Here is a 23,481-nt window from a genome sequence, read left to right on the forward strand (position 1 = left end):
GAAATTAAATCTTAAAAGCTAGGGAACTGAACTGTTAAACAATATTTATATTCGAAAAATTGTCTAGGAAAAATATGGGTAATATGTTAAAAACAAAACAAAACAGTTACAATCCGAATTTAAATGATAAAGGAGAAGGTTTAAACAAGGTTATTCACCTATACAGATGGACTCGTCCTAGTTGAGATGGCGGCTACGGAGCAGCCCAAGGGGGGAAATTCGCTTTCAAAATGGCTGACGACGGCTCTAGCCATTGCGCCTTATATTCCTTCATTCTTTGGACCAAAACTGGGCGCTGCGGGACACCTGGTAGAGGCCGGCTGCCAAGGTCTCTGGTTCCCCTCCAATTCTACGGCACATTCGCAGCCCAGACTGTGTGTGTTTCTCTTCTACTATTTAAACAGCTATACCGCTGCACAAAAAGCCAGCTGGATTACTAATTTGTTTGAAGACGACCTTGTTGGGCACGTATTAATGCCTGTGTTGCTACTTGAACTAATTTTCTTTGCTTCTCTTTTATTAATATTATTTATTTTTATTGCGTAATTGTGTTACGTAACTAATTGATACTTTTACAGCACTAAATACTAAATTATTATCCTACCTCTCAAAACATTACGAATGATTTTAATGAAGGACATATTAAAGTTAAATTTACTGCCAATGATATAACATTTACACCGCATATATTAAGATATTAAATTATAAGCTCTTTATCTCACACCTCTAATGATCCGTTCCGTTTTTATAGGTTAAGAAAAAGAGTTAAAAATATAGCATTTACATTTATTTATATATTTATTTTTGTAAAGGTGGTTGAACTTAAATTTAATGGGTTGGCAAATAAGTTCGTTCGGTTTTTGAGGGTGGAATAAATAACAATTTTTTTGATACACAGAATAAATTTTAATCAATTATATATTGGACCATTCTTACTGATGACTTCTTGCCATCTTTCCACCAACTTCATTATACCACGTTCGTAGAACGTCTGTGGCTTATCGTCGAAAAACCAATCAAAATGTTTTATGACAGTCTTCACTTTAACGAAAGTTTTTTCCGTTCATGAAGCTCTGCAACTATCAGAATAAATGATAATCAGAAGGTGGGTCAGGTTCGGTAAATACGGAGGATGAGGCAAAACGTCCTAGCAGTTTATTCCGAGTGGTCAATGACGTATGCGGACTGGCGTTGTCGTAGTGGGAGACGAAACCTTTGCACTTTGCCAATTCTGGACGTTTTGTGCGGATTGCTTGGCCCAATTTGGTTAACTGCAAACATTATGCAGTTGAATCAATTGTATTGCCTGACGGTAACAGCTCGTAATAGATGATACCTTTATAATCCCACCATACGAAGAGCATAATCTTCTTCGGTTGCAATTCCGCCTTCGAGCTTGTTTGCGGCGGCTCACTGCGGTGCTTCCATGATCTTTCACGCACTACATTATCGAAGACGATTCATTTTTCATCTCCCGTTACCATCCGCTCTAAAAATGGGTCATTTTCTTGACGTTTCCGCAGCGAATCGCAACTGGATATGCGAGTGGCTAAGTCGGCCTCGGTTAATTCATGCGGTACCCAAACATTGAGCCGAGAAACGTATCCTAGCCAGCGCAAATGATTTTTGGCATTCGTATAGGATATGTTAAGTGCACTTGCTACCTCTCTCACCGATTCGCATGGATCTTTATCGATTACGCTCTTGACATCATCTGAATTAATCTCGGTCGGGCGATCGGAGCGGGGCGCATCATTAATGTCAAAATCTCCAGAACGAAATTTGGCAAACCACTTTTGGCACACGCGTTCTGTTAAGGCATCATCACCATATACACAACATATCTTTTTATGAGCCTCTGCAGCTCGGTTGCCTTTTCTAAAATAATAGAGCAAAATGGGCGCTAATGGCCTAGTCGTCGATGCGCCAAAAAAAAAAAAAAAAAAAAAAAAAAAAAAAAAAAAAAAAAAATAGAGCAAAATATGTCGAAAATGCACTTTATTTTCTTCAATAAGTTACGCAGCAAGCACAGAAGCAATGTTTGTTAAACCAAAATTCATAGAAAGGTTAGGCTTAAAATAATCTTTCAAATGAACAATCGAGTTCTGCGCTTGCGCCGAAAATAAAAAAAGAAAATCGGAATGAATCTGTACCAAAATAAAAACCGAACGAACTTAATGTAATTGATGTGCTAATTTTTGTTCAGTAATAATCAGATAACTTTTAGAATTGTTGGAAATGTGTTTCACAGAGCTGGATAATATCGCTGATTTGATTCGTCCAAGCAAGCATGTTCACCGGTTCTGACCTTAATTCATCATCAGAGGTTGGTTAAACAGTTTGGTGTATAGAATGTTGACTTCAACTTTGTTTGCGCATCATACTAGACTTGCTGACTAAATGCAATCAAAATCTCTAATCCAAACTAAGTAAGCAACCTATAATAATGGATGAAAATCCGAAACCGGTTTAGAATAAAAACAAAAAAGCGAGGGGAATTACGACAGATATAATCAGCGAACCTTTGCGCTAGGATTATCACTGATTATCAATTATTAATCCAGATATTTAATCCTTAAATGTACCATTTAAAGAGAAAACATTTAGAATACAACAGATAATTCCATACTCACGAGGTTACCGTCCAAGATCTAGAAGACTCAGAGCATTTTCACCTGTACCAGGCTAGTTTGAAGAATACGATAAATTGGGAGGTTTAAGGTGTATTTTTGTAAGAGTGAGCTCATGTTTAGGAACGGAAATGATCTCATCACCGTCATTAATGGGAATGGATGACAGCGGATCTTTTCAATTCTTGCGATCAAACGACTCCTCAAAATTGCGAGTCACCGAAAAGTGACGTGAAAAGATGGAAATTGCATACGATAAATGGATAATATTCAATCAATAAATCAATCATTCTGTATTTGATGTTTTTAGCAGGATTAAAATTGTCTTTCATGGAGTATTTTCCAAAATCTGAAAACACAAATGATAATAAGATTTCAAACCCCTACTATAAAGAAAATTTAGGAAAAGCTACATCATTATCGATAAAAGATAAAGAAAATTTAATAGGATTATCACGTGACAGAACTTAAATGATAACTAAGTAAAAATCTGCTTAAAGAGACTGATTGTAATGAGTAAGCTCTATCCAAGCAACATTAAATTTAACTGGTACTTTTACAGTTAGTTGAATGCTTAAAAGAAATTAATTTAGAAGATTTGGGCTCAAATATCATAATCCTAAAGAAGAACTTTGTAAATTACGAGGGTCGTTTGAAAAGTCCGTGCAAAAATAAAAACTACTTAATTTTTTGGGGTAAACCTTTTTTATTTTTCAACATAGTCTCCTTTTAGGCTTATACACTTCGTCCAACGCTGCTCTAGTTTGTTGATCCCTTCCGAATAATAGGATTTGTCCAAGTCTGAAAAATAGCCATTCGTTTCTGCAATCACCTCCTCGTTTGAATAAAATCTTTTTCCCGCCAGCCATTTCTTCATATTGGGGAACAAATAGTAGTCCGAGGGAGCCAAGTCTGGAGAATAGGGGGGATGTGAAACGAGTTGGAACCCTATTTCCATTAATTTTGCGACCACAACTGCTGAGGTGTGAGCTGGTGCGTTGTCGTGATGGAAAAGGACTTTTTTGTGGGCCAATCGTGGGCGTTTTTCTTGCAGCTCGGTTTTCAAACGGTCCAATAACGATGAATAATATGCACCTGTAATAGTTTTACCCTTTTCCAGATAGTCGATGAGGATTATTCCTTGCGAATCCCAAAAGACAGTCGCCATAATCTTTCCGGCCGAAGGAACGGTCTTCGCCTTTTTTGGCGCAGATTCCCCCTTGGTAACCCATTGTTTAGATTGTTCTTTGGTCTCAGGAGTGTAGTGGTGTATCCATGTTTCATCCACAGTGACGAAACGACGCTTAAAGTCCTGCGGATTCTTCTGGAACAGCTGCAAACCGTCCTTGCAACACTTCACACGATTTCGTTTTTGGTCAAGCGTGAGCAATCGCGGCACCCATCTTGCGGATAGCTTTGTCATGTCCAAATGTTGATGCAAAATATTATCTACCCGTTCATTCGAGATGCCCACAGCACTAGCAATCTCACTCTAATGAACAGAGTAGAACAAAAAATAAATTTAAAACTCGGCGTTTTTGCTTCACTATTTTCTAAGTTTAATTTTTATTATTTGATACATAAATATTTATTATTATTTTTTTATCTATAAAGAATTAAAGCTCGTAATTTGAGTACGTTACTCACATATTTACAAATTAGTTTAAGAGCGATTTCAGTTTTATGATTAAGCAACTTGTCCGTCCAGTTCTTCTAGCCGTTAAAGTTATAAAATTCTCTTATTGGTTGATACATGGGGCACATCACATGAAAGTCTACGTTTTCATTTGATTGGCAAAGTTTGCATTGCATCTGGGGATTAATATTGTAAACAGTATCCTTGTCAGTAATTTTAATAAAATACTTGCTAGAAGTGCGGAGCTGTGCTGTTAATCTGGTGTAGGAGGTAGTGGTTGGTTGAGAGCTAAATATGGTTGAATTGTCAGGACAGAATGGATAACATTAAAATAAATTGTTTTGTAGTATTAATGCGATTTAGCAGAATGACAATATGAATATGACAGACTATAAAGAAGTTGAGGTAATTAAAGAAAGTTGTATCTGTGTAAATGAGGATTAAATGTTCGGAAATTTAGAGTGAAATGGAGGTAGAACATGGTGGATGTTGAATAGAGAAAGAAGATAGGATCAGCCAGCCGTATCAGTGAATTTGAAAACGAGAATCTCATTTGCAATCCATATGTTGGATTTACGAGGCCATTTTTTAATCTGGTATCGTATTTTAGTTTCTTGCAGAATAACATCATTCTTACAGATAATGATTGGAATAAAAATAAATTCTTCGTCATTACAGAAGAATAGAAATAAAAGCGGATGTAGAGAAAGGATTAACTATGCGGTCAGCGTATTGAATTCCTAAGCAGAAGTCCCAGGTTCGAATCCAGCTGCTGGCCTCTTAGATTTTCTCTTCCTAGGGAGCTTCTTACAGCTCATTGCCCAAATAGTGGGATGCAACTCAAAGGTTGAGAAACTGGTGTTCAGAATTTGACTACTATGATTCTATCACACACTAGACTTTCTAACATGCAGGGTGTACACGGAGGAGTGGTCGAAACTTCTGGAGGTGATTCTGGGCATCATTTGCAACAAAAAATTCTGTATAAACTATAGCTCAATTCTGCTCCGTTTTGTAGATATTTTTAATTTTGTTTTTTCAAGGTACTACTACTTTTTAGCAAAACGTTGTCTATATTTCTCAAACTACTAAAGCTACAGTAATTTCAATAAGCTCATTAGAAAGAAGGTTAAATTTCCTTTTAAATAAGCTAATTTATATTTCAAAATGATAATACTAAGTGTTTCGCTTTGTGGCCCAAACTTCGAAGGATAGCAAGTTTCTAATTTTTCTTCAAAAACTTTGACTTCATTTTTCTCAAAAATATTATGGAAGTTTCACCCTGTATACAGGGTGAACAGAGTTACGAGGGTCGCTTGAAAAGTTCGTGCAAAAATAAAAACTACTTAATTTTTTGGGGTAAACCTTTTTTATTTTTCTACATAGTCTCCTTTTAGGCTTATACACTTCGTCCAACGCTGCTCTAGTTTGTTGATCCCTTCCGAATAATAGAATTTGTCCAAGTCTGAAAAATAGCCATTCGTTTCTGCAATCACCTCCTCGTTTGAATAAAATCTTTTTCCCGCCAGCCATTTCTTCATATTGGGGAACAAATAGTAGTCCGAGGGAGCCAAGTCTGGAGAATAGGGGGGATGTGAAACGAGTTGGAACCCTATTTTCATTAATTTTGCGACCACAACTGCTGAGGTGTGAGCTGGTGCGTTGTCGTGATGGAAAAGGACTTTTTTGTGGGCCAATCGTGGGCGTTTTTCTTGCAGCTCGGTTTTCAAACGGTCCAATAACGATGAATAATATGCACCTGTAATAGTTTTATTCTTTTCCAGATAGTCGATGAGGATTATTCCTTGCGAATCTCAAAAGACAGTCGCCTATAATCTTTCCGGCCGAAGGAACGGTCTTCGCCTTTTTTGGCGCAGATTCCCCCTTGGTAACCCATTGTTTAGATTGTTCTTTGGTCTCAGGAGTTTAGTGATGTATCCATGTTTCATCCACAGTGACGAAACGACGCTTAAAGTCCTGCGGATTCTTCTGGAACAGCTGCAAACCGTCCTTGCAACACTTCACACGATTTCGTTTTTGGTCAAGCGTGAGCAATCGCGGCACCCATCTTGCGGATAGCTTTGTCATGTCCAAATGTTGATGCAAAATATTATATACCCGTTCATTCGAGATGCCCACAGCACTAGCAATCTCACGCACCTTCACTCTTCTGTCATCCATCACCATATCATGGATTTTATCAATGATTTCTGGAGTAGTAACCTCAACAGGGCGTCCAGAACGTTCAGCGTCACTTGTGCCCATATGGCCACTCCGAAAATTTTGAAACCACTTATAAACTGTTCTAATCGAAGGTGCAGAGTCACCATAATGTTTATCAAGCTTCTCTATAGTCTCCTGAGGCGTTTTGCCTTTCATAAAGTAGTGTTTAATCAACACACGAAATTCTTTTTCGTCCAAATCACTCGACTTCCTCGATTCAAACGAATGCCAAACACAAAGAAATAGACCGATCTGGCTGAAACTTGGTGTGTGTTCTTCCAAGAGATGCTACTAACTAAACATAACCTCGATACGCGCCAGTAGTGCTATCTCTCTGACTTTGCACGGACTTTTCAAACGACCCTCGTATATGCTCCACCCACTTTTTTTTTTTAACGGCGGGAAATTCCGAAAAAAAATAAAAAACACGTATTTAATCATTTTTAGTCTAGTTTATTTTCAGTGATTGACCCATTTTTTTAAACCCCTTTATCTCGAGATGAGTGCTGCTACAAGCAATGCGTGGGAGTCCAGAGTTTTGGCTTGCCTATCCGTTGATTGCGGCCAGTTTGAACAGATTCTTTAAAAATAATAACATAATTTTGACAATAAAGTGTTTGTTTTTCATATTTTAAATTACCATAACTTTTGAAAAACCTAACCGATTTCAAAAACTTTTTTTTGGTTGTTTTTAGGAGCTCAAATAAAACAAAAGTTGGATGCTGTATCTCGAGATACAGGGCTTTAAAAAAATGGGTCAATCACTAAAAATAAACTAGACTAAAAATGATTAAATACGTGTTTTTTATTTTTTCGAAATTTCCCGCCGTTTAAAAAAAAAGTGGGTGGAGCATATAACTCTGGTCACCCTGTATATATCTATAATTTAATTTAATTTAAGGCGTATCAACAACTGAGATTATTGGCGCCTGGAGCTTTTTTTCAGACTACTGCCGGTCTCTGGACAAAGTTCTCTCAATACAGACAACACTCTCTATCATTGGTCAGTGGAGCTGTAAGAAACTCCTAGGAAGAGTAAAATGAAAAGGCCGGCAGCTGAATTCGTACTCGGAATCTTTGTGAGGGAATCCGATATGCTAACCACTGACCTAATCCTTGCCCTACAATCCCTTTTATTACTATTCTTATTTTATTCAAGTCCTTATCTTTGTAGATGATTCACAAATAATTTTAAACTGTTCGGGATAATAATGATTTATTTATTCTGCCAGAAATTTAGACATGATTCCAGATTAAAATAACGGCTTTATCACAAATCCAACCAAGGGATTGCAAATACCGCTAAGCAGGTGTCAATTCTGCACACCATAACAATGCAAAATAGGTAATAATTATAATATCCATATGTTAGATTCCGTCCATGATTTGAATATCGTTTTTAGCTTTGAACTCATTTTCTATTGGCACAATAAAAACATCAGTGAGAATTCGTTTAACATTCTAGACTAGGGGGGTCCCCAAACTACGGCCTGCAGGCCACATGTGGCCCCCTGAGGACATTTATCCAGCCCTCGCCGCACTTCCGGAAGGGGTATCTCTTTCATTGGTGGTCAGTGAGAGGAGCACTATATGTGGCGGTGCCGCAAAGCGCTGCGACGCTCATGTACAGTACTACTTTCGATGACGCGGGATGCACGCGTCACGGCTCCGAAAACAGTGTGAAATAACAGCAGAAGTAGGAAGAATGGCAAAGCACTATAACTAAACCGGACATTAGACCATCTCATTAGCCAAAAGCAGGTCCATAGTTCCCACAGAAATACTGGGCAGTTTGGTGATTTAAATTTACTTGTTCTTTATTTGAAATATCCTATTTGTTCCCGTTTTGTCTTTTTTACTTTAAAATTGTTTGTTTTATAGTCCGGCCCTCCAACGGTCTGAGGGACAGTGAACTGGCCCCCTGGGTAAAAAGTTTGGGGTCCCCTGTTCTAGACTTTGTTCTTCAAAACATAAGGGTATTCTCTACTCAGATTATGTCTTCTAGTTTTATTATGAACTCTTGTGAAATGTCCATCGGAGAACAATAAGAATTGTTCTCCAGATCAGATACACGAATCTGATCATCATATGATCTGAACGACTTCGTCACATTGTATTGAATTCAAAATAATTCCTTAAAATAAAATGCATTACAGTCGAGCCTCCCATAAAGGACACTCTCACTAGCGACCACCTCTATTTACGGGCAGGTTTTTGGATTTCCCCGTTTTACTCCTATACACTTTCTATATAAAAGAACCTTCGTCTAACGGACACTCTACATAACGACCGCGGACATTGATTTTGGGGAACGGATTAAATGTTTCACCTCCCACCAACGACCACCTTATTCTTAAAAGCTCGTTTGACGCGGTGATCAAAAGAATTATCCCCTCTCAAGTTTTTGTTTTTTCTGGTTTTCCTAAAGTTTCCTATATAAGCTCATACATCTTGTACCATTTTAATCATTTTTCAATATTACTTTGGACGAACAATATTATTTTTTCCGATATGCCTCTCAAACAAAAATGGTTAACTCTAGAAGAGAAAATAAATGTGTTGGAAGATTTTGCAAAAACCAAATCGAGCCATCGTCAACTAGCCGAAAGGTTTTTTTCTATTTTTCTAATAATAGATGATAGTATGATGATAATCTTACCATAAATTATTATTGTTATGAATAAATGTGATAATTATTATAAAAATTGTTACAAAAATTATTTATTAAGTCAGTAATATGTGAAGAAACGAGTGTTAGCAAGATCTGTAATGAAAGGGATTTTGAGGTCATTAAGGATAGTGAGGTTAGATACATAGAACGGAGCTTTAAGAAGTTTTCGAAGTATTTTTGACTGTAATGTCTGGAAGCGCAGAGAGTTGGAACGCTTAGTCGATCCCCATACATCGATGCCGTATGACCAAATGGGTCGCAGTAACAGTAGATATTAGTCTTTTGTTACGTACGAGGGTCGTTTGAAAAGTCCGTGCAAAGTCAGAGAGATAGCACTACTGGCGCGTATCGAGGTTATGTTTAGTTAGTAGCATCTCTTGGAAGAACACACACCAAGTTTCAGCCAGATCGGTCTATTTCTTTGTGTTTGGCATTCGTTTGAATCGAGGAAGTCGAGTGATTTTCAAGAAATGGACGAAAAAGAATTTCGTGTGTTGATTAAACACTACTTTATGAAAGGCAAAACGCCTCAGGAGACTAAAGAGAAGCTTGATAAACATTATGGTGACTCTGCACCTTCGATTAGAACAGTTTATAAGTGGTTTCAAAATTTTCGAAGTGGCCATATGGGCACAAGTGACGCTGAACGTTCTGGACGCCCTGTTGAGGTTACTACTCCAGAAATCATTGATAAAATCCATGATATGGTGATGGATGACAGAAGAGTGAAGGTGCGTGAGATTGCTAGTGCTGTAAGCATCTCGAATGAACGGGTACATAATATTTTGCATGAACATTTGGACATGACAAAGCTCTCCGCAAGATGGGTGCCGCGATTGCTCACGCTTGACCAAAAACGAAATCGTGTGAAGTGTTGCAAGGACGGTTTGCAGCTGTTCCAGAAGAATCCGCAGGACTTTAAGCGTCGTTTCGTCACTGTGGATGAAACATGGATACATCACTACACTCCTGAGACCAAAGAACAATCTAAACAATGGGTTACCAAGGGGGAATCTGCGCCAAAAAAGGCGAAGACCGTTCCTTCGGCCGGAAAGATTTTGGCGACTGCCTTTTGGGATTCGCAAGGAATAATCCTCATCGACTATCTGGAAAAGGGTAAAACTATTACAGGTGCATATTATTCATCGTTATTGGACCGTTTGAAAACCGAGCTGCAAGAAAAACGCCCACGATTGGCCCACAAAAAAGTCCTTTTCCATCACGACAACGCACCAGCTCACACCTCAGCAGTTGTGGTCGCAAAATTAATGGAAATAGGGTTCCAACTCGTTTCACATCCCCCCTATTCTCCAGACTTGGCTCCCTCGGACTACTATTTGTTCCCCAATATGAAGAAATGGCTGGCGGGAAAAAGATTTTATTCAAACGAGGAGGTGATTACAGAAACGAATGGCTATTTTTCAGACTTGGACGAAGTGTATAAGCCTAAAAGGAGACTATGTTGAAAAATAAAAAAGGTTTACCCCAAAAAATTAAGTAGTTTTTATTTTTGCACGGACTTTTCAAACGACCCTCGTAGGTTAAGTTTCGATCGTTCGTGAAGTTCTAGCGAGAAGTTTGTAGCGTTGGTTAGTTTCTTGTCTTTTCAGTCTAGTATGGGGGATTCCATGTCAACCGTTTGTCTAGATGCAGTCCAAGGTAGCGTACTTTGTACACAGTTGGTATAGGAGTTTGGTTCAAGATGATGGGAGGTAGGATTTTCCGTCTGAGAGTAAATACTATAAACTTTGACTTGTTGGAATATGTAGTTTTTTGATAAATTTTTTGGATAATTAAGAAAAACTTGATGCATATCATATAGCTAAATAATTATGCAATTATGTACGTTTTTAAATCTAATAATAATAAACAATTTTCAAATAGATGTTTGGGAAAAAAACCCATATTTTTTCATAATGAAACTTGCCTACCTCCTTCTAACGACCACCTCCAAATAGCGGCCACTCTGCTTTCCCCCGCCAATGTCCGTTTTTGAGAGGTTCGACTGTATTTTACGAAATGGTCCGTATGTGTGTGTTTGAATAAAATATCACAAAAAATAAAAATAAGAGGAAGCTGGAATCTACTATTTAGTTAATAACTAAACCGGAAATACCACGTTTTTGAGATTTTCTCACGGAAACACGCTTACGTAATATCTTTTTCTAAAAATCTCCTTTCTTGGATTCAAGAAACCTTAAAACATATTAGAGAGTAAGTGAATATTAAATCCGTTATGAAGAAAAACATTATGTTAATGTTTAAACTCAGTAATATAGACGGGCACCCGCATTAATATAAACCTAATTATTAAAAGATAGGTTACTATTTATTATTGTGGTTATAAGTTCTGCATATAATGGTTTGTCCTTCATATAGATGTGTTTACATTATGCTGTTTGACCGTGACATTTTACTTTATTTAGACTTTTACTCTATCCTTGCTTTCATTTTGAAAAATTTCAGTCCGCCTGTTTGAAAACTAAGGTATGAAAAACCTTAGAATATTAGGGTTTCCATAGCCTAACTTGAATATTTTGTTTACGTGAAGAAATTAGAACAGAACATTCTACACTTAGACTATGTTATAGTCTTATTTTATTTGGGTATACTATAGCCTGGTTTAATCTTCAATTTTATATCTCTAAATCTTTTCCAAATAAACTGCTTCGAATATTGGACTTATTATATTCATGGACAAATTGAGAGATGACTGTGGATTAAGGAGTAACTGTCTGAAAAATGGTAATTTAACAAAAAAAAAATTAATAACATTTTCGAATATCTTGACAGAAATATTTTTTTAAAATTTATTTTGTAATTTACAATCTGTATACATTGTATACAATCAGTAAATATGGAGAGTATGATGAACTGGTGCGGGAGGAGAGAAACTACCCAGCGGTAGCACTCTCTATGGATGACGTTTAGGCCTTCAGACTGCGAGGAAGTAGCGGGGCCATTGGCAATTCAGTCGGCGAGGAGGATTATTAGGAATATCAGAGGAAGCGAGAGACAGTACAAGAGGATTAGAGCTAGTCGAGAGAGTAGTATGGAATTTTTAGTATTTAGTCTTGGCAAGTTGGTCTATGAAGGGAATGTTGAGGTCGGTGTGAAGAGTGAGGTTAGTCACCGTAGAAAGGAGCGTTAGCTATCTGTCGGAGGAGTTTTGACTGAAATATCCTGTACTGTCCGTACGTTTGTAGGTTTGGCTGAACAGCTCTAGTCCGTAAGTCCACATAGGTTTGAGGATAGTACTGTACATATATTAAACGTTTGAGTTCATTGGGGCAATTTGAAGCGTCGTCCAAGAAGTCTGTAGAGCAGTTTCACACGTTTTGTTGACAGAAATACAGAATGTTTTTTTGTACAAGCGACATTGTTTTTTTTTGGGGGGGGGAAATAATTTATGTGCAATTAAATTTATTTATACTTCTTTATTTTTTTTCAATCGGGCAGAAATTTTGTTTTCAATTTAAGATCCTAGTCATACTGTAATTCGGTAATAAAAAATTTTTATTTTCTACGACATGGAAGGTTAGCGTTCTGCATTCTCACTCAGAGATCCTGGGTTCGAAATAAACTTCAGAACATAAACAAGAACCATCCTTTCTTACTTCACTTCTCTCGCTAGTATTATCCATTTTAATTATCATTTATAGTAATTTATTGTAATATAATGCATTATTAATATAATTATTGTTAAATTTATATAAATAATAATATACAAATAAAAATATTTCTAAACACAATTCACAATGATAATCTCACTAAGTTTTAATGCTTTTACCAAATACATATAAATATGGTGAAATTTTTTTGAACATTCCTGCCTAAAGTCAACAAATTTTCTAAAATTGTTGAATCATCATTATCAGAAATATATTTACTCAAATATACTTAATGGGACCAACAAATTACATCTTTACCATTAAGACACAGTTTACAATTATCATCATCATCACTTTTGAAATGGTAAGAATTTTGATCCTAACAATATTCTGGTTTGTTTTTCAGACGCCATTCTAACCTGGGCCAAAATTCTAACTTTATTCAAGCTCATATTCAGATTAATGTATTGTTATTCCTGCTCTATTAAAACTAAAGTCTTTAATTAATCGAAAATAAGAATTAAATACTAGAATTCAAAACAAACTGAATATCTTTTCAAATTAAATTCATTTTAAAAGCCCTTATTAAATTATTATAATTTTTTTTTTGTTACATTTAAGTCATTAGCTCGCCAAATATAGTCCGCACCCATAGTAGACAAATAATAATTTAATTCACATGCCCAATTAAAAGGCATAGAGGGAATATTCATTATTTCATTCAATTTTAGAAAACATATTTTTGGTAAACGATTAGCAGGCATTGACATCATAGTATTGACTTAACGAGAGAACGCTTTGCGGTGGCCAGCAGTGTACTGGAAAAAGCTATAGGCGTCTATGACCTCAGATGTTGTCTTGTCTTAAATTAAACAAAGTATTAAAATAAAATTCCGCGAGGCCATACTTCAAAAAAAAAAAAATAAACAATAATTCATGAAGAGAGATAAGTTTGAACTTATGCATTTTATAACAGAACAAATGACGTAGCATTCAGATTTTATTAAATATTGCTAGTTACAAATGGCAGTTTGATTAAAGCGCGCCTTATTATTCCGATAACTCCCGAAGGTAGCCGATAAGCTTGCCTTCGGAATCTCAATTGGAATAGACAACTCCAATAGCTAGTGTCCACACTGAGTGATCGAATGAACGAGAAAGAGTGATAGACCCATTTTAGTAGAAACTACTTTTTCAAACTCAGGGGACTTTAAAGCAGATATTTTTGGTGATAAGTCCAAATCGAAAATCTGCATGACTGCAGCAATATCTTCTTCTTACTTAGTAGAGTAATAGAAAATAAAGTGGAAGGCCTAGAAGAAGATGGATAGATAAAGCACGAGAATGCTTGGGATGGCAGTGGTTTGGTAGAAGGATAAGCTTTAGACGCATGGAGGATGTAATAGGATGAGCCCCACTACACTTGAAAAATAAAATAAATAAAACTTTTTTACGAAAATAAAATAGAATAGTTCTTAAATTGCGAAAATAATAAGGAAATCAACTGAAGAGAATTTCGTTAATAAAAATAATTCGATAAATTATATTGTAAAAATAGTACATAGAACGGATGACCTAATATTATTTTAAAGAATTAGATTACAACTCACACAAAAACCTTTACTGAACTCTATATATCTATTAGGTGCTAAGTAAAATAAAGATGGAAGGTAGTGATACCTAAAATGTAATTTACTGTAACCTGGTCATACTATTTAAGGAACAACTGGATCAGTTGTTTAAAGGGATGGGGCCAAAAATTGAACGTATCACCTTCGCCAATAGATGGGTAGGTACATATATTTCAACAAGTTCCAAGCCCAGTGCTTGTGTTGTAAAGGGACACGATTGATCCCGCGCTAAGGTTTGCTAGATAGTAACTAATCACGCATGCGTACAAAACTTACACTTCAATCACCTCATACCTTCCCTTAAAGCTAACTAGGTAGGAGTCTATGTGGTCAGGTTATAACAATATTGTTATCTTCTACTTCACTTACTGATAAAGGGACTAGTAACATAAATTAGCACCGTATTTATTATTTTTATCTGATATAAGGTTGAAAATCTGTTTTTAAAATGTGATACCTAGACGCCTTGCGAATTTATTGTTAACACCAATAGAAGATGGTGTACCATAGTGAATATTATTGCTAGCATAGACATTGTACATAAAGGCTGTGCCCTATGAAGGAACATGATATGATTGGAGTTAAGAAACAAGTGACTACATTAAACGTTAGTAGCATTATATATTTATATATATATTTTCTTTTTTTGTAATTTACAATCCCTGAAGGGAATAGGGCTAAGTAAAGTGCTTGTATTTTTTGGTACACCCACTTGTATACATAGGTACAACAGGTACAATAATGCACCTAACATATTATATCAACTTTGCCACCATTTTTTCATTCATGTTCTGACTCGTTTTTGGTTCTTTTTTTTCCTAATTTTTATTTACAAAACAATAAATTTCAAACACTCAATTTCAATCAATCATGCACAGCTGATTTCACAATCTTTACCCCTACGGGGGGCTGCCATCCCCCCGTTCTGACCACCAATTTCTAACTTTTCCGCTGTCATTAGTTGTAATTATAGCTAATTAGTTGTAATAAACGGTTTATACTCTAAGGAGCTGTTGAATTGTTGTAACTTTCATTCATTCATAAACCATGTCGTTAGTAGTACAATTTTCCATATGTTACCTAATCATATTAACATCTCTAGAAACGTTTTGAGCATTTTACGTTCGACTTTGTAAAGAAAACATCAAAATTTAATTTTTTTGATTAACTGAAATGTTAATAATTAAAAGTCTCTTAACAAATATTACTTAATAAAATTTTCTTGCAATTATTATGAGCAAACATTCATTTTACTTACTATATACTTAAAATTTTATTTATATATATAATTCGTTTTAATAAATTTAAATTATTGTTTAGAAAGAACCTTTAAGTAATCTCTTTCCCTGTGTTGCTCACCTTCAATCGGTAGTTAAAAAATATATAAATAAATAAGTCCTGCTGCCCTCGAGGTCCTAGTAATTGACAACTGGAACTGTGGTGTACTGAACCCACGAGGGAATAGAATATTTCCATTATTTTCAAATATTTCAGTTAGTGAAAATATCCCAGTCTCGTATAAAGCCCTAAACTTAAATAAAGGCGAAAATTTCATTCATTTATACCGATATTCATTGGCTAATATTCCGGTTGGTAGTATTAATAGCAATTAATACTATTTCTATTTTATAGAGGTTATCTTTTTTTTAGGTCAATCAACTTTTCTTTGAACTGCTTATTTTCAACTGTGTAAAATAAAATCAATGAATGACTAATTAGCAATCATCGTTACTTCCTTTTTTTAAATATTTCTACTAATTAATAGAAGATCTTTTATATTCCTTTAAAAACAAAACAAAATAAGAACATTCGTTAATAATAATTTATTAACCAAAATACATCGATACGCAAAAGTTTAATGGTTAGAAATCTTACATCTAACTCAAACTTTCAGTGTGAATATCTCACCTCCTAATATACGGAAATCAAAGCGATTTGGCACAATTGAAGACTACAACTATATCTACAATTGGGAGAAATATCTACCTTAGATACGCAAAACTGAAGGAAATATTGAAGTTTATAGTTTAGGAATCTTACATCTAACTCAAACTTTCAGTGTGAATATCTCACCTCCTAATATACAGAAATCAAAGCGATTTGGCACAATTGAAGACTACAACTATATCTACAATTGGGAGAAATATCTACCTTAGATACGCAAAACTGAAGGAAATATTGAAGTTTATAGTTTAGGAATCTTACATCTAACTCAAACTTTCAGTGTGAATATCTCACCCCCTAATATACAGAAATCAAAGCGATTAGGCACAATTGAAGACTACAACTATATCTACAATTGGGAGAAATATCTACCTTAGATACGCAAAACTGAAGGAAATATTGAAGTTTATAGTTTAGGAATCTTACATCTAACTCAAACTTTCAGTGCGAATATCTCACCCCCTAATATACAGAAATCAAAGCGATTTGGCACAATTGAAGACTACAACTATATCTACAATTGGGGGAAATATCAACCTTAGATTCGCAAAACTGAAGGAAATATTGAAGTTTATAGTTTAGGAATCTTACATCTAACTCAAACTTTCAGTGTGAATATCTCACCCCCTAATATACAGAAATCAAAGCGATTTGGCACAATTGAAGACTACAACTATATCTACAATTGGGAGAAATATCTACCTTAGATACGCAAAACTGAAGGAAATATTGAAGTTTATAGTTTAGGAATCTTACATGTAACTCAAACTTTCAGTGTGAATATCTCACCTCCTAATATACAGAAATCAAAGCGATTTGGCACAATTGAAGACTACAACTATATCTACAATTGGGAGTAATATCTACCTTAGATACGCAAAACTGAAGGAAATATTGAAGTTTATAGTTTAGGAATCTTAGATCTAACTCAAACTTTCAGTGTGAATATCTCACCCCCTAATATACAGAAATCAAAGCGATTTGGCACAATTGAAGACTACAACTATATCTACAATTGGGGGAAATATCAACCTTAGATTCGCAAAACTGAAGGAAATATTGAAGTTTATAGTTTAGGAATCTTACATCTAACTCAATCTTTCTGAGTGAATATCTCACCCCCTAATATACAGAAATCAAAGCGATTAGGCACAATTGAATAATTCAATACTTCGATAATTTAAATGGCACTGGTTTAATAATAGTTATAATAATGTAAAACGAGATAAAAGAACTGATGACTGTTGTAATAGAAAGTAATGTTAACGTAAGCTGTTTTTGGTGCGTAGTTGGTAGCATTGTGTACGCTTCTACTTTTGGTAAAATGAAAACAATATGAACCTTATCTAGGGTAGTGTCTTTTAATACAGGTCATGGACATGATAACAATTGTATAACCTTCTCACTCTCTTCTCACTACTATTGCTGCCGGTGGTGGAGGGAGTAACTAAACTGTTTATCATGTTTTGGTATGTTGACTCAGCTCACTTAACGGGGCTTATTGTTTTACATTATGGTGGCTGTACAGACCAGCTAGGATCATCTAGCTTTAGGTTTTTTTTGAACATGGTAAAAATTGTTGTGCTCTGAACAGTAGTAGCTGGATAATTGGTCTCGATCACGATAAAAGTCTTAATAGAAAATAATTATTTAATACTTATGTACAAATTATCTGAATGTATTACTAAGCCTAATTTTGTAAACTGATTACTTATCAGCTACTGTTTAAATAATGTAGAAAATAAGTATTTCAATTTAATGGTACTGTTAGTGCTATTGTAATTAGATTAATTTAGGTCAAGGAAAATTTATTGTGTAGATATAACACAAAATACTCTATTAATTAGTTGCGACAATAAACTTTGCTTATTAATGTTTATAAACGGGAAAAACTTTGGTTTCAGCCCTAAACGGATGTAGATATAATCGTTGGGCTAAGTGTAGAACACTAAGGGTTCAGATTCCGGAAGTGGAACACCTAATGCACACTATTCTGAGATCCCGAAGTGCTTTGAAGAGACTCAGTTTCTATTTAGTGATGGCAGATATTATTTATTTTTTGACATAAGTAGGGATACCCTAAACCAGGGATGTCAAACTCAATTAAACCACGGGCCACTTGGTGCAACAGGCAAGATTCACGCGGGCCACAATATTTCTACAAATTTTCCCAATATCTGGATTCTCAGAGACTGAGAACAGACAATCTTCAGTAAGGCAGATAGATGTTTATCCAGGCAATCTTGATCTGTATGTCGTTTTATTTAATTTCATAGACGGAAATAGTGGCTCACGCAAGAATGTTCTCCAAAAATAACAACAAATTTGTTACAGCAAACATTTTTTGGATATTTCTCACCTAAATAAGAAAATATTTTGGGAATTGCTACTTCTATTTGTCTTTTAAAACTGAATATCATTCTGGAATTGCACTGAAAGTGGCAGGCATGTCGCTTCTAAACGTTGCCGCAATTCTTCAAATTGAGTACTTGGCTATTCTCAGAGGATCGTTTACGAATTTTTTTATTTACCGAGAAAACGGCTCCCAGGTTTTCCGTAAATTTAGTGTGTATACATTTCATACATTTAGATTTGTATAAAAATTCGTTTTTGGGCCAGTTTGGAGATGGCTTCCCTAGTAAGTTACATTTCAGGATCATGAAAGGTTTTACAAATTAAAATGTATAATAACTACATATTTGTTTTTTGGGCCAACTAATTCGTCATGAGTAACGAATATTGCCTTTTTTTAGGAGCTGCCAGTAACTAGAACCGACTACTTCGTAATGAATAACGAATATTGCCTCTATTTGGGGCTGCAGGTTACTAGTACCAACTACTTCGTCATAAGCAACTAAGATTGCCTCTTTTTGAGGCTGCCAGTAACTAGAACCAACTACTTCGTCATAAGCAACTAAGATTGCCTTTTTTTGAGACTGCCAGTAACTAGAACCAACTACTTCGTTATGAATAACGAATATTGCCTCTATTTGGGGCTGTAGGTTACTAGAACCAACTACTTCGTCATAAGCAACTAAGATTGCCTCTTTTTGAGGCTGCCAGTAACTAGAACCAACTACTTCGTCAAGTAAAGAATATTGCCTTTTTTTAGGAGCTGCCAGTAACTAGAACCAACTACTTCGTTATGAATAATTAATCTACTTCTTCTTCTTAGTCAATTCTTGTTTACCTTTCAGTGTCGAGGTGCCTTCAATAAAACCTTCCAACCAACCCTATCCTCAGTCAAATTTCTCCTTCTTCTCCAATCCAAGTTTTTCCTTCCGAAGTCCTCCCTCACTATCCCTTCCCATGTTGTGCGCGGTCTGCCCCTGCCTCTTTGACCCTGCATCTTAGCCTCATAGCAAAGTCTTGCTATACGGCTTGTGTCCATCCTTATCATGTGTCCAAACCATCTTAGCCTGTGCTCTCTCAGCAGCTCTTCCACCGGCCTGACGTCGAGATTAGACCTTATAGTAGAATATCGTATTCTATCTCTCCTCGTCTTTCCCTCTATTTTTCGGAGGAAACGCATTTCGGCTGCCTGTACCCACGATTCGCTGCCGTAGGTTACAATTGGGAGATAGGTATTTTTAAAAACCGTTATTTTCGTGCCGTTCGTTACTTCCCTTTTAGTAGTAAATCCTTTCTTAGGGGCATTGAACATTCTACCTGCCGTAGCCACTCTTCTGTTAATTTCTCCTTGGATTCGGCCTTCTTCATTAATATTAACCCTCAAATATTTAAAATCAGCAACTTGCTCCAACATAACATTCCTGATTTTAACATTCAGCGGTCCATTTCTGCAACGGCTAATCTCCATAGTTTTAGATTTATGGACGTTAATCTTCATGTCAATTTTCCCTAATTCTTCCTGCAATATATTCATGTTGTATTGCAAGTCTATTATCATTATTTGCAAACACGACGATATCGTCTGCAAACGCGAGGAGGCTCAAACGCACAGGAGTCATTCTACAATATCCAACATTGGAGCTGCGCATTTTTTGCTGACACTGCCGCAGAGCTTCGTCTAAGGCAACTATGAACAACAATGGGCTAAGGCTGCAGCCTTGACGGATTCCTTTCGTTGTTACAAATTCTTTCGACCTGACGTTAGAAGTGCGAACGTAATTTCTTGTTGTATAATTAATATTGCCTCTATTTGAGACTGCCAGTTACTAGAACCAACTACTTCGTCATAAGCAATTAAGATTGCCTTTTTTTGATGACTGCCAGTAACTAGAACCGACTACTTCGTTATGAATAACGAATATTGCCTCTATTTGGGGCTGTAGGTTACTAGAACCAACTACTTCGTTATGAGTAACTAAAATTTCCTCTTTTTGAGACTGCCAGTAACTAGAACCAACTACTTCGTCATAAGCAACTAAGATTGCCTCTATTTGGGGCTGTAGGTTACTAGAACCAACTACTTCGTCATAAGCAACTAAGATTGCCTCTTTTTGAGACTGCCAGTAACTAGAACCAACTACTTCGTTATGTATAACGAATATTGCCTCTATTTGGGGCTGTAGGTTACTAGAACCAACTACTTCGTTATGAGTAACTAAGATTGCCTCTATTTGGGGCTGTAGGTTACTAGAACCAACTACTTCGTCTTAAGCAACTAAGATTGCCTCTTTTTGAGACTGCCAGTAACTAGAACCAACTACTTCGTCATAAGCAACTAAGATTGCCTCTATTTGGGGCTGTAGGTTACTAGAACCAACTACTTCGTCATAAGCAACTAAGATTGCCTCTATTTGGGGCTGTAGGTTACTAGAACCAACTACATCGTCATAAGCAACTAAGATTGCCTCTTTTTGAGACTGCCAGTAACTAGAACCAACTACTTCGTCATAAGCAACTAAGATTGCCTCTATTTGGGGCTGTAGGTTACTAGAACCAACTACTTCGTCATAAGCAACTAAGATTGCCTCTTTTTGAGACTGCCAGTAACTAGAACCAACTACTTCGTTATGAATAACGAATATTGCCTCTATTTGGGGCTGCAGGTTACTAGTACCAACTACTTCGTCATGAGTAACGAATATTGCCTCTTTTAGGGGCTGCCATTAACTAGAACCAACTACTCATGAGTAACTAAGATTTCCTCATTTAGCTAACTCTTACTCTATTATTTAAAAGTAATTTTGCAGATTTTTTTTTTTAAACTAATATTTCAATTGAAATCAGAGTAACTAGACAAAGTGATATGACGGAGAATAGATAAAGGCAACCTTGAAAACTGCGGACATGCATGCTACTTGTCCCCCATATCCTCTTCCAGAATACATTATTAACGTGACACTCAGTCTCTGGGGGATGTAGTGTTGGTATTGGAGGCGGCCGGGAGTAGTAAAATTTTAAAGGTTACGATATTTTTGTATTATATCGACCTGACCCACATAGTCGCGATAGTTCGCCGTACACTCAGCGATTGTGTATTATTTCAGTTAATAGTTTCTTCTGATATGGTGTGCAGTTATTTGTTATGCTTGTTTTTGTTTTAATCTATCTAATGTTTAATCTGCTCTGTGTTTAATCGTTCGTACTTATAAACAAATACAATTATGGTCAGATTAAAGAAAATATCACCAATTAAGGTACGTTCTTAGAGATTACCTTCATGCATTTCTTTTTTTGTGAACATTTCTGCTTCTAGTAATAGTTGAAATCATTTTTATTTATTTTTTATTAATACAAATGATACATTAATAATTTAGCCGAGCGGTTAAAAGGCGCGGCCCGCAAAGCTGTAATGTATTGCGGTATGGAGTTTGTGACCCGGTCTTGCCTTTGGATTTTATTTAAAATGATGTTATGACAAAGTTAAATTTGTTTGCTATAAGTTTTTTTTTCTCAAAAAAATATTTGGGATGCTGATAATTTATATCCTACATGCTAGAGCAGGGGTTCCCAACCTGGGATGCGAGTAAAGCCCAGGTAAATGATAGGATATTATTATTATTCAAATATTTTTCATATTTTTATTTCTCATGATTAAGATGTTCATAGAGATTGTTAGAGAACATCTCATTTGTTTTCGTTTTATGAGTATGTTTCACATCTTGTGTTGTTATTGTACTTCCTTTTTTTTTTTGTTATATTTATTCTTGAGCAAAGTATAAATATCAGGGGAGTGTGAGGTTCGAGTGAAATTTCTTTAGGAGTACGAGGCGAAAAAAAAGGTTGGAAACCACTGCGTTAGAGTGTTGCATTCACGAATGGAAAACTAGGATCATAAACATCAAATGCATTGGTGATGCAAGATTCATAACAAAAACCCCTGTAGAGCTACCTTGAATGTGATTATAAAAGATTTAAGAGGTCTCAAATCTATGGGCAGGAAGCTGGGTTCAAACCCAAGGGGATCTCCGTGAAAAAAAAAATGCAATGGGAAAAGAGAGATTACTATCTTCTGGCCATAAAGTTTCTATGGTCGAAGCTTCTATTGCATAAATTTCCACCTTTGGAAGGTCCTGGCAAATTCATCAAAAGGGGCTTGTGAGTCCTTATCCTTAGTCCATACACTGCTGCCACAGTTCCTACAGGAGTCCTTGACCTTTCTGAGATGCAGGAAAATCCCCAAACCTACCTACAATGAAAGTATCCAGAATTCAAATCCTCCCTCGAAGACATTTGAGACTAGAAAACCAAAAAAAAATTCAGGTTTTTTTAGGTGTTGTAAAAGTTTTGTAGAGTAGCAATAAGTCGTGTCTTTAAGCTTGCTCTAGGCGTGGTTAATCAGCTGGGATAATCATCAACTGCTTCCCTTCGTCACATTCAGCTCACTAGACCTGGGATTACCCTTGTTATAACACTTCAGCTTATGCTCTCAGTATCTACCCAGTTACTTTAGGTTTTCTAAAAATATTTGCCTAATTACGCACTCACTGGCTATGTTCCAGGTGATGGCAGATGACAGTATGAGTGATGATGTATTCGAAACAGAATCCGACGGTGGTTTGAAAACAACAGATCCACGTAGCGGACGGCCTACTCCAAGTCCTACAGGATATAGAGATTACACTCCTGATCCTCAACTCTTTACACCAATTAAATATCGTGATACTGAAATCGCACATAAGGTAAGTTGGTTCAAGGCATTTTATTAAGGCACTTTTAGATGACT

General features: G+C 36.0%; 1 protein-coding gene across 5 annotated transcripts in view; it reads left to right on the forward strand.

Annotated features, from left to right (window-relative positions):
- The first annotated feature begins 321 nt into the window (after window positions 1-321).
- The window catches only part of LOC141454336 (ras-related protein Rab-37-like), a 164,934-nt gene continuing 141,774 nt past the window's right edge, over window positions 322-23,481 (forward strand). For 2 of the 5 annotated variants that reach the window (XR_012458634.1, XM_074128449.1), the window contains exons 1-2: window positions 14,691-15,009; window positions 23,258-23,437. Coding sequence is in view for 4 of the 5 variants with exons in the window: in XM_074128449.1 (XP_073984550.1) it covers window positions 14,959-15,009; window positions 23,258-23,437 (231 nt within the window). In the remaining variant the exon portion in view is untranslated. Of the gene's footprint in view, window positions 465-14,690; window positions 15,010-21,642; window positions 21,953-23,257; window positions 23,438-23,481 lie in introns of those variants that run through there. The other 3 variants (XM_074128451.1, XM_074128452.1, XM_074128450.1) reach the window with 3 other exon arrangements.

This window comes from Rhodnius prolixus, unplaced genomic scaffold (genome assembly GCF_049639745.1).
Source record: "Rhodnius prolixus isolate KJV_2025 unplaced genomic scaffold, Rpr scaffold_9, whole genome shotgun sequence".
In the NCBI taxonomy this organism is placed as follows: Eukaryota; Metazoa; Arthropoda; class Insecta; order Hemiptera; family Reduviidae; genus Rhodnius; species Rhodnius prolixus.